The following is a 15,346-nucleotide window of genomic DNA, read 5'->3' on the forward strand; positions in this document are numbered from 1 at the left end:
CCTTGGATGGAAGCTTCCAGAAATAGGATGGGAGCACCAGATGCCCAGCCTCAGTATCTTGATGATGGACTCTCTAGATGCCTCTGCAGCCGGGCCAATTCCTCCCTGCCCACCCCCTGCTCACAAGTAGGTGCCGCCTGTTCCAGTTCAGTGCTGTGCCCCAGATGGCCCGGACTCAGTCAACAAAGAGGGGGATGCAGAGGAGCCCAGCAAAAAGCATTCTGTTTAGATCTACACCTCCGGTCCCCTTCAGAGACTTCATTAAGCATTCTTCACAGGAAGGAAGACCTGGAATGTTTACATTGTTTAATTTTCATCAATCTTAATCCCTTCGGATGGCATTTGCTGTCTTGATTGATTGTATGACCTTTCTCTAGGAAACTTTTTCAACCTGGACACTTACTGTCAGTATGTACACTATTTAAGTAGCTCCACTCAGATCCTCAGCTACATAGGGGGAAAAAAAAATTGCACCTTTGTTTCCCTGCTCCTCATTCACGACTGCTTATCTTTTTGACAATATGAGCACAACTCACGACAGTCAGTGGATTGCTCAATGATTTGCAAAGTTCCCTTGCTTTTTAAAAGAAAATCCCCTTCCTTTATTTTTAAGCATTTCAATGATCAATGGCATCACATTTCATTCTGATCTTTATTTAAAATGGGGGTAGGGGGAGGTGTGAAGGAAATGGCAACCCACTCCAGTAATCTTGCCTGGGAAATTCCATGGACAGAGGAGCCTTGGTGGGCTACAGTCAATAGGGTCTCCAAGAGCTAGACAGGATTCAGTGACAAACTACCATGGATCACAAACTTCTACGCTTTAACTTGTAAGTAAAAATAAATAAGCATGGAATTAAAGATAATATTAGAGCTGCTAGGACTATCATTAAAAGACTATAGATTTTCATTTTCGTTCTAAACAAATGAACTGCAGTACATGGTAGTAGGCAGGAGGTCTATGGGTCCCGGGTCGAGCGGCTGGAGCCCCTGTATCTAGGGACAGATACTCCAAGACGAAGAGGAGGAGGAGCCGAGCCCTGCCTAGATAAGAGACCAAATATTTCTCACTCTTGAGGTCAACGAGATCTTGCTGACTATACTTGAGCAGAGAGGCTCTTTGCAGGCCAAAAAGATGTCAGCCTACCTACAGGCCTCTTCACTAGAATCCATCTTGGCTAAGAAATGTATACGCACACTTGGGAGGACCCTGTGATAAACCAAACACAGACTCAGAACCAGGCAAAGCAAAATGATGGGCCCAAGGAAACCCAGAAAAAAATGCCCCATATGAGTCATTTGAACTACCATAAGGGCACGACTCCCTCTCTGAGCCTGCCTTTATGTCTATCCACACGTACTCTTTTTCCTCCTAAGGAAGACTTTACTTGTTTCACTACTTTCAGTTTCTTTGTGGAAATTAATTTTCTACAAAGTTGTGTGGGGCAGGGCCTTGTTGCTGACCACTGGTGAAGTGGTTAGGATTAGGTACTCTCACTGACACAGCCTGACTTCAACCTCTGACCAAGGAACCAAAATCCTGCTTCAAGTCACTGCAGGCCGAGGCCACCTGAAATCCGTAGGAGACAGTCATGTGACTGATCTTCAGTCCTGAGGAACTGGGCCTTTTCAACCCAAGGGAGACATCATGAGATGGAGAGCTGCCCATAGGTCCTTCAAATCCACCCACGATGTGATTTTCCCTTTGGAAAAATAAGACCCAAGTACAACAGAAAAGCAGTGTCCCCCCTCACCTCATACAGTATTTGTGTGTCACTAAGAGCAGAGAGCCTTTCTTTTGGCCACAACTGTTTCAACACACAACATCAATCAAACACTGACAATCTGTTTCATTAGGAAAACTCTGTTGAATGCGTCATCATGTCCCACTTATTCTGGTAGGCATTGGACATTTCACAGTGAGCAAGACGGATGAGCTGATATCATGACAGCTTTGGGAATAGTGCTCTTCACTGCAAGGGAACACCAGCTGGGTGGGTGTTCACTTATGTCTCAGATATTTTCCATCTCAAGTAATAGAAATCCTATCTTGCAGTGCTTACAAAACAAAGGAAACTTACATGCTTATATATTCATAAAGGCCAGAGGTAGCATCATGTTCAGGAGAAACTTGATTCAGCAACTCAACCATATGGGGTCTGGATATTTTTTATCTCTCTAGTCTGCCACCCGTGGTTGGCCTCACTCTAACCCTGGCTCTTCTAAGGGTCCAAAAGGGCTACAGCTACTCCTAAGTTTGCTTAGGAATTTTGCTCCAAAGTTTTGAAGCAGACTTCAAAACTAAGTTTGCTCCAAAGTTCGCTGCTTTGTTTACATCCAACAAGAAAGACAGCGTATCTTTGTTCAAGCATTCACACCAAATGCTGTGTAATACTCACTGACTGAATAAGCTTATGGAGTGCCTATCCCCATGGTTGGTTTGGCTGGTTAACCTGGGACTAGGTCTTAGTTCCATTACTGGAGCCAAGGATGGAATCAGGCGCCCTGGAATCCCCAAGCAGAAATCAAGGCCATCAGAAAGACATCCTGTTGTCTATGTGGGTACCTGCAGAACTAGGGAGGCTCCTTATCATCTCTTCAGCTTTTTGTTCTTGGGATATGAGAACTAAAGCCATCTAGTCAACACAGCTAGCTGTCTACAGAATGCACTCCACATTAGCTTGTCTTTACTATTCTACTGGCTTCATTAACACAATTTTACTATTCCAAGAGACTCTGGCCCAGAGAGATAAAGGTTGCACATAACAACATTGCTCATCAAAGGGACTTTACCCCCAAACCATCAATTCTTCCTTAGAAAGCATCAACAGACAGTTTATACCCCTAACCTCTTTGAATCCTAGCCTCAAAATCTTCACCTTGCTGTATTCACTATTATATCATGATCCTGACCCAACTCTAACCAACCTTCTTCATCCCTTCAATTCCCTCCCCCCTTGCCATGCTGAAAGACCCACCTTAAACTAAACTTCAAAATATCAATCAGTTGGTCCCTGCCCTTCTCCTTCCATTACCAGGTAAGCAATAAACTCAGCTCTGCCTTTTTCTTTCTTTTTTTTTTTTTTTAATTAGTTGGAGGCTAATTACTTCACAACATTTCATCAGCTCTGCCTTTTAAAAGTTTGTTCTGCTGATATTTGGAACACAGCATTCAATTGGCGCATCTCCTGAAAGACTCATTTCCAGGAACACTGGAATTCCAGAGATTCTGGCCTTTGGCCATTATCAATGAAAAAAATGTTGTCTGCCTTAACAATAAACAAGCGGTGTTGCAGCCATCAAGCCATCACACGACTTCACATCACAAGCCGTCATAGCCTCCCTCACACAGGATGTCCACCATCAAACGATCAGACACTGCAGCCACCCCAACGATGCACCCAGAGGAGACTCAGGATGAAAAAACAGAGGACACTGGCCCTAGATAGCTGAGGGACATACCAAAGGAATGATTTCAGTGAGTTCAGATGCTTGAACCTTCCAATATACAGAAAAGTGCTAAATTCCTTAACTTGAAATGTCTGGTTTTCTTTGATTCACAGTAATCTTTTGATGTTCTGACTACCCGGTCTTTGCTTACTCTTATATATCCTGGATCCTCCCTTGACTCTTTAGAGCTGTTCCTTACAGCTATCAGAGAGGCTGTATCCTGGGCTTAAGTCCTCAGTTTTGTCTGCTGAGTAAAACATAACTCTCAACTTTTAAGTTGTGTGGGTTTTTTTTTTTTTTTCACTCAACACAGGATGCCCCACCTTTGCCTTGGACCCAATTGAGGAAGTACTCTCCTCTCCACAGATAATCAATCATGAGGCAGTGTGGTTCTCTCAGAGGCTGTCATAAAACATGCTAGTTCATTTCAACTATGGGGAAAGAACTGGCCATCAGCCCACAGTATTAGCAGTCACCTCTAAACACCAGCCCTGGAGCTGAGACTGCTGAAGGCCCAAGCCCATTGTTAACCTCCCTCTTATTTAATTACTATTCAAGTGTGCTTCAGGAACGCTCCAGGGCAGTGACTGCTGAGGCAAGGTCATTTCTGAGAGAGCAGAGGCAAGATGCAGTTGACTGTCTACTCGGGCACCAGTGGTACTTTCCAACGCAGTGTTATGATCTCTCATACCTCTGCCGTTGTTCACTCAGTCGTGTCCAACTCTCTGCAACCCCATGGACTACAGCACACCAGGCATCCCTGTCATTCACCATCTCCTGGAGCTCACTCAAACTCTGTCCATTGAGTCGGTGATGTGATCCAACCATCTCATCCTCTTCTCCTCCTGCCTTCAATCTTTCCCAGCATCAGGGTCTTTTCTAATGAGTTGGCTCTTTGTGTCAGGTGGCCAAAGTACTGAAGCTTCAGACTCAGCATCAGTCCTTCTAATGAATATTCAGGGTTGATTTCCTTTAGGATTGACTGGTTTGATCTCCTTGCTGTCCAAGGGACTCTCAAGAGTCTTCTCCAGCACCACAGTTGAAAAGCATCAGTTCTTCACCACTCAACCTTCTTTATGGTCCAACTCTCATATCCATACATGACAACTGGAAAAACCATAGCTTTGACTAGACGGACCTTTCATTATGTCTCATTCATTCATGTTTTCATTCACTCCTCAGATACTAATTCAATGCCTAGTAACAGGGACAGTGTTTCCATCTGGTGATGTCCATGTGTAGTCATCTCTTATATTGTTGGAAAAGGGTGTTTGCCGTGACCGTGCGTTCTCATGGCAAAACTGTTAGCCTTTGCCCTGCTTCATTTTGTACTCCAAGGCCAAACTTGCCTGTTACTCTAGGTATCTCTTGACTTCCTACTTTTGCATTTGGTATTTCCCAAGGTATTCATACCTCTAGTTCTTACCTTAATGCTTCCATGGTTTATATGATTCCTATCTCTACAGACCACTGGAAGAGTCACAGATTCTGTATATTAGTTAAAGATGAGAAAATGCTTAGCATCCATTTTCTTCCCCCTAAATCAGATAATTCCACATAGGAAAGAGGACTTACTTGGGAAACACTGAATGCTCTTGGCTCTGTTTGCTGACCATTCCCTCCACCAGCAGGAAACACAATGCCCCATTAACACTAACCATGCCTACTGGTCCAAACTGCATTCTGGCCACTTACATCAACTGGCACAGATTCTAACAAGTTTGTTACATGTTTTTCAGATCCCAACATGTACTACATTTCTATGTTCTTTGCAATCAGTGTTGCTTCAGGGGCTTTGCAGGTGTTTATGGATATCGGAATACTAAATCCCCCAATAAAAAATTTAGTTTTTGGGGAAAAAAAAATCTCAATCATAAGGCCTTTATTTTGTCCAAAAAATACCTTCCCACTATTTTCCTCTTTTTTTAAAATTTTCACAGGTAGGCCAAGCTAATCATTGCCTGATGTAAAATTGCTGCTAAAATGTTTCCCTGGTGAGAAAAGTCAACTTGCAGACCGATGTCCTTGTCACCTTGATGTCCTGATCAATTCTCATTTGGGGTGCAGCACTCTGCCATTTGCCACAGGGACGTCTGTGGTTTCTGCCCCTCTGTCTCTTATGAAAGAAGATACAAAGTTCTTCAGAACCTGACCACCCATATCAGCATGAGGGGGACCTTCATAATTTACTAAGGTGCCTAAATTATTGTTCTGAATATTTCCCAAGTGCACTGGAAATACAGAGTCACTACCATCAGAGGGCAGTTCATGGGAACAAAGTGACAGGGTTGGGGGGGGCGGAAATGACCTCTTCTCACATCCTTCTCCTAAATAAAGAAAAGGTAATCAGAGCTTGGAGCTTAATAAGGACCATCTCCATTTGAAGAGCTCACTGTAAATTCAGTCTTAATACCTTTTACATTTTGCTCTGAACTGACTTCTTCTTTGGACTGAGAAACTGTTGAACTTTAGAACTAAAGGAACACAACTGCTTTCATTATGTCTCATTCACTCACTCATTCATTCCTCAGATACTAATTCAATGCCTATGTAACAGGGACAGTGTTTCCATTCTCTGTAAACTGTGCTGTTACATTCAAAGGAATCAATGTTACATGTCCTGCAAACTGAGGACAAACAACATGAGGTCAAGGATCAGACAATCCCTCCAGAAATGGAGTCTCTAAAGCCAGGCCTTGTCAAGAGAAAAGAGACACATTGAAATCCCAATGTTGAGAGGAAATCTTGGAGATCTGAACATAAGTTATAGGTTAAAGGAAATGACGCTCTGATATAAAGGAAGTTTTACTAGTTAGAAAGAGGAAGCAGACAGCCTTTGTTAGGAGAGATGTGGGGTACTTGATGTGAGGTCCAGATTCACCCCTAAACCTTGAAGCCTCAAGTTTCAGGTGGGTTGAGGAAGCTGAATGCAGTTATGGCTCCTGAGCCAACATGAAGCTAGAGGAACAAGGTAGAAATGCCACGTAACTCCTGAGTCTCCTGCATATCCCTGAATGCTCCCAGGATGTGAAAAGGAGATGACAATATTGGCCAACAATGTTTCTGTTGCGGGGGCGGGCAACCAGCAGGTGTGGAAAGCGACCCTATACCTGGGCTGCACAGAAGACCTCTTGAGCCTGGCATCAAATGAGGTGCTGCCAGGCCTCAGAGACCTCAGGGCAGTCAAGAGGTGCAGTGGGGCCTGGTCAGCCTTGAGGGGGTTCCATCAGCACAGGTCTGAGGGCCAAAGACAAGCAGGACAACAAGCCCAGTCAAGATGCAAGCACACTGCTGTCCCCCGTCACCAGGGTCTTTGTGCTTTCCTCTCCAGGCGGCGGCTTGGGGAGGAAGGAGAGAGCGTGGCAACTTTCCCTTGGGCCTTCCCACTCTGCCTAGTATCATGGTTTTGTTTTTTTTTTTTCTGGCCTCCGGTTCCTTCTCTGCTGGTCTGATCCTTACAAGGACCCGAGCCTACACACATTCAGACTCCATAATGGAACCTGACCTCCTGCTTGGTTTCTTCCAGTCAGCCCCCCTCTTTCTGGGCCATTGCTCCTCTTTCCTAAATCTGTTACGAGTAACAGCTGGCCCAGAGTGCTAAAGCCTTTGACTTCCTCACTTCAAAATCTTCTGGGAATCAGGTGAGGTCACTTGTGTCCATTTCCCTGAGAAGGGGCGGACCTTTCTCAGGAAGTCTACTTTCAACACTCTTGCTGGAGTGGGACCAGGTTGCATTTCCATGACCTTGACCTCTAGCAAAGTGGACCAGGAGTGGACACTTAATCCAGCTTGGGCAATCTTGAGAATATGCGGCCCTCGAAGACTTTGGGTAGGCCTGCTGGGCACTTGATGGATAATATCTAGAGTTGATTTAAAGGGCCTGCAGTGGTTAACTCCCAGTCGAGTCTGGGTGATAACATTTGCTTTAGTCACACAGCTCAAAGTTTACACCCTCAAGGGGGCAGTGGCTGGCAGATGAGAACTCTGCTCACCTCAGGGTGTACGGTGCCACACCCACCACTACTTATGCTAGGAACTGCACAACCGAGAGTTGTAGGGGCTTTCAGCTCTTGGGATGGTCCTGCAGAGTGTCAAGACTAACCAGGTACACAGGGGAAAAGACTGAGTTTGGAGACAGGAGGACTTACTCACACTTGAGTACCCCCTGAACAGGGCTTTGGGATTTAGAATCTTGCATCTCTGTCAATTAGGGGGAATATTGCTGACCTTCATTGTACATTCTGATCAGATTCTATCCCTTTTAGAAAAGTAAAAACTGCTTTAACCCAATGGTGTCTGTGGTCTGGTCTTTCCATCAATGAAATTCACTATTTTTTAATCCAGAGGTCAAACAACATTTCACAAGGAAGCGATGGAAACTTGGAGCTATTTCTCTCTCTCCCCCCGGAGCGCATGCTGGGGTCAGCTCCACGTGTAGGAGTGGGAAAGGTGCTCAGCACCATCTTCTCTTGGATATACAGAGGAGGGGACTGTGGGGGGAGCCCCGAGAGCACTGTCATCTCCTGAGGGCCTGTGGAGGGGATGCTCCTGTCCCCAGGGCCCAGGCAGCTGCTCGGAGGGAGTTGACACAGCTTTCCGAGCCACTGACATCATGGGGAGACAGGAGAGTGAAGCGGCACTGGCTGACCTTTGAGTGTGCAGTGAAGCCGTCCAGAATTCCTGAGAGAGAAACGGATTTTTGAACTCACTGGCTTTGAAGACTCCATCTGCCACCTGCTCTGACAAAGTCAGGGTATGTTGGATGCAGCCCCAGGCAGGCTGCCAGATCTCTGCAGGTCCCAGGGTTCAGTCCTAACCTGGCCTCACGGCCCCCAGCAGCAAAGAGCATCTGCCAGGCCAGCCTCCCTTCATACTAAATCCTAACTACCCTGTATCTTCTCTTTTCTCTCTCTTGCTCATTCATTTTTATACTTATGCTTATGTACACACACACAGAATAGCAACTTAATTGCTATTTTTGTTTTAAAGTAGAAAATGTAACAGTTCTTAGTGTAACAGTAACTTATCTGTAAGGCCAAGGAAGAAAGGAGAAAGAATAGAACTGAAATACCTGTACCTACATCCAGCCAAGTCACAAACAACCCCTTCCCCCAGTTTGAGGTGACCACTCACCAGCATGTGGGGGGTGAGGGATATCCAAACTTTTTTCCCTCTATAACAAACATTATGATGTTTCTTTGTGCACCAGTCCCATGAGAACACACAGCAATATAGGACCTACATAAATAATGGTGGTAACTGGGAAGTTTACTGAACATTTACTGGGTGCCAGCCACGGTGCTTCACATACATTAGATTGTTTAATCTTCACAACCACCCTTGTGGGACAGGCACTATTATGGCCACTTGACAGAGGAGAAAAGAGATTCAGAAAGGGACGGACACACGCAACTGAGAGGCAGCACAGGGATTTGAGTCCAGGTCCATCCAAGCCCAAAGTGAGCACTTCCAACTGCTCTGCCCATAGCCCCCTCCATCCTGACAGTGTCAGCAAAGTGTGGTCACCCCTCTGACACCGCTTTTCACCTCATCCAGTTCCACTGCTGCAGTTCTGCTCATTACACGTTTGTTCTTAAAAAGAGAAAATATTGCTTCCCTGCTTAGGATGGATTCAAAGTCTTGGGCATGTACTTCAAAGACACAGGAAGCAACAGGGCCAGGAAAGCCTCCCTCCATTTGCCTTTCACATAAGGGACATTTCATTTCCCTAGCTCTGCAGCAATGGTTGAGAAAAGACCACTGTAATCGCTGAAGTAATTTTAGCTGCTGTTAACAAACAATTCCCAAGTTTCAGTGGTTTAACCCTAAAAACACTTATTTCTCACATAACTGTCAAACACGGATTTGCAACAAGCCAAGTGCTCAGGGTTTAAGGCCCATCTTCTGGGCAGTGAGCAGAGCCTCCCAGGCCCGCTTTCTACATGTTCCCTCATGTGAGGTGCATGCGCCATGCTTGGGGGCTCATGTACAATGTGCCACCCCCAGGCACTCCCTGGCAAGGCCATGGACAGGGAGGGGCTTGTGCACAGAATCAGGGCTCCTGTCTCAGCTCCACGCCGCACCCTGGTCCTCACTCCTTTCCCAATCCTTGTGTTCAGAAGCTCTGACACTTCTTAACACTCCAGATCACAAATAAGAATGAAAGTCGGCAGAGACTCTGTAAGGGTGCAAAATGTCTATTACAAATGCTCCGCCGCTGCTAGTGACAGGCTCCGGCAATTATATAAGCCCACAGATGGACTCCTTTGAGAATTCCACCAGGACCTGAAGAAGTGAGGTGCATCGTAGTCAGCACCAGTCCCCTAGCTATTTCTCAAGTGGTTCACAGGTTCGATGGTCTCCCGCAGGGATTAATTTTGGAACCAGGAGAGAGCCTTCGCTTCTGTGGCCCAAGGACAGAGGTGTCCTCAGGGACCTGAAAATTAGGGGGCCCCCAGGCCCTCCTGGAGTATACCACCTGGAGGCCCTGAACCTTAGAATCAGCCCTCGGACCATGCCCTGCACGTCCCCTCCGGTACCATCTCCAACAAAGACGGTCCCTTCATCCCCTGGGGTCTTCCTGCCTCTCCACAGCTGCCCTGCATGCTTACTTAGGCTCTCCTGACGGTCCAGGGCAGTGAAACCCACACTGAGTGAGCAAGGCTCTGCTCTCGGCCTCTCAAGACGGTTTTGCAGGGAACAGAGCTGCCTGCCCTGGGAGAATAAGAGGGAGTTCTCTGCCTGGAACCCACACTCCCTCATATTCTTGTTCCCAGGGGCTCAGTTCACTTCCCAAGAGCAGGAGGGACTAAGACTTCGTGGACAAGCTCACCCAAGCATGACAAACACCTCCTTCCTTTGTGCCCCATAGTATCTGATGGGGATGATAATGTTTATGATCGTGCACTTCAGTGGTTAGTTTACACGCCATCCTCTCTCTTAGAGTATACAAGCTCTTTGAAGAAAGGAAAGGTTTCTTACATCTATATATTTTTTCTATCTAATATGGCATTTGACCCATAGAAATGTCACTCAGTGAATGCAATTTATTCCTGAAAGAGTTAGTAAATAAAAAAAGAGGGTGTGTCACTGAGTTAAGGATGAATGGGGGAAGAATGAGAAGGAAAGGATAGGGGAGTGAGTGAATGAATGAGTGTGGGCGGCAGAACCATGGTCCACTGCCTGCAAGTATCCACTCTTCTTCTACCTTGCAACCAGAATCAGAACCCTGCTTTTTCAGTTGTACACACTGCCACCAACAAAAAGAATATACTTCCTACCCTCCATTGAAACCAGGCATAACCTTATGACCAAGTTCTGTGACTAAATTAAATAGAAGGAGCAGTGCTGCATAAGACATCAAGGAAAATCCTTTAAAAAGGAAGGTATGTGCTTTTGGCTTGTGTCTTCACCTTTCTATGACCAGAAGATATGTGATGGTTGGAGCTTAGCTGCCATGTTCAATGAGGTAACCTCAAAAAAACACAAAAAACAGAACAAACAAATAAAAAAACCCCACATCGGGACAGGGAGGCAGAAGGATAGAAGTCTTGATTTCTGTTAATCACAGAGCCACTATAACAGCCTAGACAGCCTTCCTCTGAACTTTTTTTATGAGAGAGAGAAATAAATTTCCATTTCACTTTCTATTTTTTTTTCATCATATACAATTGATACTAACCCAGAATCACAGGTTTATGGTAGAGCTAGCTAGTCCTAAAATCCACGCTTCATCTCCCCCAGTCTCCAGTTCTTTCTGATGCCAGCTATAAGTCACTCTATGATGGCCTGACACTCCACACTTACCCAGATCTTGCAGATGCCCTCCAAATGTCAATCCAAAGCCATGACATAAAATAAGAGAATCTAGATCTTTTTTTGAAAACATTCACAGTGAACGATGATCCCTGGTCAATGTTCAAAACCTAGCAGACTGGCAGGGAGCAGACTGAATCCAATTCCCAGGGAACAGTCCCAGGAAGTACAACCAGGGAAACCCATCGATGACCAGAGAACCCGGTACACTCACAGTTTTGGTGGCTCCTGCATTTCAACTGTAAAACATTTATCCTTCTGCAAAGGGGTGCACATTGGAGCAGGGTCTTACCTCCACCAGAGAATGCCAGTGTGCGATGGGCTTGCGTGGATACGACAACATTTCACTCCAGTGGTCTCTGCCCAGCCTCTCAGCTTCGTTGCCTACTTGACATACGCCGATGATCTCATTGTGACCTACACTGTGAAATGGTCCACAATAGTTATTTTTTCCCTAATATTTTGGTATGTAAGAACAGCAACTACTCAATTAAACATAGAGGAATTAGGAAAGGGTTGGTTCTTTTCATTCCCGAATGCAAAAGCACAGATCAACCTTAACAGCCACTAGGACTTGGGGACCAATATGGCACTTGGGGGGCACAGAGAGGAAGCCCAGAGTCTTGCCCTCACACACCTGGGCTATCTTAACACTGGCAGGACTTAGCTTGTTCCCAAGAACCCTGAGTTGGAAAAACTCCCTGACACACACAAAGGATGCCGCCGCTGGTTCTGGAACAAGGCTGACTTCAGGCCTTCAGATCTATGTATTGAAAAATGGGGGCACTGGAAGGAGTTTCTTGCACTGATGGCTGTTTCATTTCCGCAAACGGGAATCAAGAATGGGTCATGGAAGAGCTCTGAGTCTGGCAGCTGTAGCCTTGAACTGACAAGGGCAGAATGGAGGTGGCTCCTACCTCTTGCAAGACCTTTCTTTATAAAACATGTTGTCTTTCCATGCTCTTCCCTCCTTTCTTCCAAGCCCAGCTTTGCTTCTCTGACCCAACTTCAGTCCCCTACTGTAGAAAAACACTGAGATCCTTTAATACCTAGCTAATATTTCTGAAACATCCTCAGATAGGTATCTGCCTTGGATCGTTTTTTTTCTTCCTTCCAGTTTTTGGTTATAAGTCCTTTGCATGCATCCAGAATTACATGGCTCATCCTTTAATTCTCTGGGATCTAAATTCACAGGCTCTTTCTCTTTCCTTCATGCAAAGATGAGGGGTTTTTCTCCTATGGACAGGGCAAGGGGGAGGCAAGGGTGGAAAAGTAGTGTGAAGGATATTGGATTCTATGCTCATTAAAATCAGTTGCATGCAGAAGCCCCATGAATTCTGCCATGGATTTTTCCAGGCCAGATTCATGAGCTTATTGAGAATTAAATTGAAGCAGAGCTCACATAATCAGATTTGTCGATGTGGGAAACTTGGCAATAGCTTGAAAAATACCGGCCCAGCCTTCCACGGCTGGTGGGCCATGTTCCCTCCTGTGGCCTGACACTATTGGTGTTGTGTGTCATCCAGAGGGACAGGATGAGGTCTACGGGCCAGCGTGTGCTGTCACACCCATGTGCAGCCGAGCCAATGGACATGCTCCCTGGGTTGCAAGACGATTATGTTTCACCCAGAAATCTGCTGGAAAGAGTGTTCAGGGCACTGAGGCTGCTGGGCTGACATTTCAGGGTCTGTGGGAAAATTTTTAGCTGCAAATGATATTGTAAGACATTAGAAGTCAGAATAAATTTTTTTTTTTTTATAATTGTGCCCAGACCACGTGGGAGGTTACCAATTAAAAAAAGACTTTGCATTTTAGTCTAATGACTGGTTTAACATGTATAATTCCCTGTTGGTACTTCCTTTGCATATTAAAATGACTGTTTTTCAAATCAGTCTTTTAAATACACAATTGGCTACAATGCAGGCTATAAATATCTCTTCTGTGCGGTATTAATTAGAAAGTCGAGCATCTGATACATTTTAATGTACCCCGTCATCCATACTGATTCTAGCAATTTCAAGAGAACATTTCTGTGTTTGCTTTCAGACTTAAGTGGATAGAAATGATCTTTATTAAACATATTGGGAGAAGAGAAAAAAAAAAAGAATGAAGCTGTGTATTTAGAAATGTTGATGGTCTGGCTCAAGTAATCATGCTGCTGTTTTGAGTGGAATCTTTCTGATAAAGGCCAGGTAGGACTGCCTGAGGGAAGATTAAGATCTGTGGGGCCCACAGTTCTCCAAGCTGAGATTCTAAGGGGTTTACAGGGATGGAGAGGGGAAGCGAGGAAGAGACAGAAGGACGGAGGAGGGGAGAGCCATGAGAACTAGGAGCGCTTAGAGGCTTGACTCCTTGTCCGTCAGCTCTCAGGGCGCTGCTTAGTGGCTGCACTAGGACACCAGCTAAGAATCCACAGCTCCCGCCCCTTCCCCCGGTCCTGGGCACAGTGGGTTTGCAATGGGAAACAGCTCCAGGCATCTCACCGGTCGTAGTCCATGACTGCTATGGACAGGTGGATTTGGTCAATGTTCTCAGGAGGGACGTCAAAGACTATGGCTTCATTGTAAACAGGATTCAGAGTGTTCCTCTTGGTGGATGTTTTCCTCTTTTTCAGTCGTCTGCCATCACACATCAGTGAGACTTTCACGTAGGGATCTGCACAGACCATGAGAAGCAGGGGTACTGTGAGGAGACATGCAGATTTAGGCCAGCAGTTTCGTCATGGTGGAGTTTCAAGGCCCACAGGGTGCAGAAGCCCTTCACCTGCCTGCAGACTGGAGTCTAAGGATTTTAATTTATACGATGTCTGGGCAACAACTGAAGTTGGGGTAATTAAGTCATTCATTCAGGAAAAAGCACAGGACACACTCTCCTCAAAATGTGTGGAATTTAAAAATAGTGTGACTGTTATCAAATTAGAAATGTTCCAGCTAGGATTCAGGACTTGCCAGGCTGCCACAGGAAGGGAAACGCAAGCCATTTTCAAGGCACGGGGGAAGAGGTGGCACGCTCTGACTCGGAGCCACCCCACAGAGTCTTTTCCTAAAACACAGGCCTTTAGGAAAGGGAGAAGCTAAACACCTAGACATAGTGAGAAGCTGAGGTGTGGGTGGATGTCCTTCAGCGCAGGGGCTTCAAGCTCTTGAGCTGCCTGCAGTCGAGTTGTGAAGGGGGAAGCAGTTCAGCAGGTTGGGGAGAGAAAGGATGCAGGCTTGCTTGTGGGGCCATGCTGCGAATGGGTGACAGGGGACGAGGCTGGTCTCTGCACCTGGTGGGACATTCCTGGCTTCACCTCACTATTTTCCTGCTAAGTGGGGGCGTTCTCCTTGCTTTACCTGCATAACCATGGGTGGCCCTGACACTCATACACTGTCCAGGAGGACTTAGAGGGCCAGAAGGGGTCACATCTTTTTTTTTTTTCTGCTTGAATAAAACACTGGTATCCAGGAGGCAAAATATATTGCATCTTTTGATCTCAGTGACCAAAAGCCAGTGGACTGGGCACTTTGTGACCACATTTTGGGAACCCCTGCAGAGGTGGCTTGTAAAGTTATAGAAAGGAATTCCATTTCAGGATACCTTCTGTTAGGATTTTGTTTGTTTTGTTTTTTTATTTTTTGGCCATGCCAAGCAGCATGGGATCTTAGTTCCTCCACCAGGAATCTAACTAATGCTCCTGCATTGGAAGCGTGGAATCTTAACCACTGGACTGCCAGGGGAGTCCCTCTGTGAGGGTTTAAAATTTAAGGATACATGCTTGATTCAATGGAAAAACCAAACTGCATAGTTCACTGATGGACCTTTCATAGAAGGATATAGGATATCAATCTTCTAAAAGCCTGAGGTGACAATTGCTTGTATCTGAGGAAAGACCCAATTAGATATATCAGCATGTGCAAACTGTGGGTCCAGTCCACAGTCACGTGGCGGAGAAGACCTAAGGGAATACTAGTAGTAATAATGAGAGCTAACACCAAGGAGCATTCACTGTGTGCCATGCAGCATCCTTAGGCATCATAATCCTGTAACAACCCAAAGAGCCAGACACTATTATTATCCTCATTTTTACAGATGGGGATCT

The 15,346-nt window shown here is 45.7% G+C and overlaps 1 protein-coding gene across 2 annotated transcripts in view; it reads right to left on the reverse strand.

Annotated features, from left to right (window-relative positions):
- Positions 1–15,346, reverse strand: part of SYT9 (synaptotagmin 9) — a 203,494-nt gene that overhangs the window by 39,527 nt on the left and 148,621 nt on the right. Inside the window, exons 5-6 of one of the 2 annotated variants that reach the window (XR_006341257.1) lie at positions 13,749–13,920; positions 11,558–11,682 (exon numbers count right to left, since the gene is read on the reverse strand). Coding sequence is in view for 1 of the 2 variants with exons in the window: in XM_043904198.1 (XP_043760133.1) it covers positions 11,558–11,687; positions 13,749–13,920 (302 nt within the window). In the remaining variant the exon portion in view is untranslated. Of the gene's footprint in view, positions 1–11,557; positions 11,688–13,748; positions 13,921–15,346 lie in introns of both variants that reach the window. The other variant, XM_043904198.1, reaches the window with a different exon arrangement.

The sequence above is a fragment of the Cervus elaphus genome, chromosome 1 (genome assembly GCF_910594005.1).
Source record: "Cervus elaphus chromosome 1, mCerEla1.1, whole genome shotgun sequence".
In the NCBI taxonomy this organism is placed as follows: Eukaryota; Metazoa; Chordata; class Mammalia; order Artiodactyla; family Cervidae; genus Cervus; species Cervus elaphus.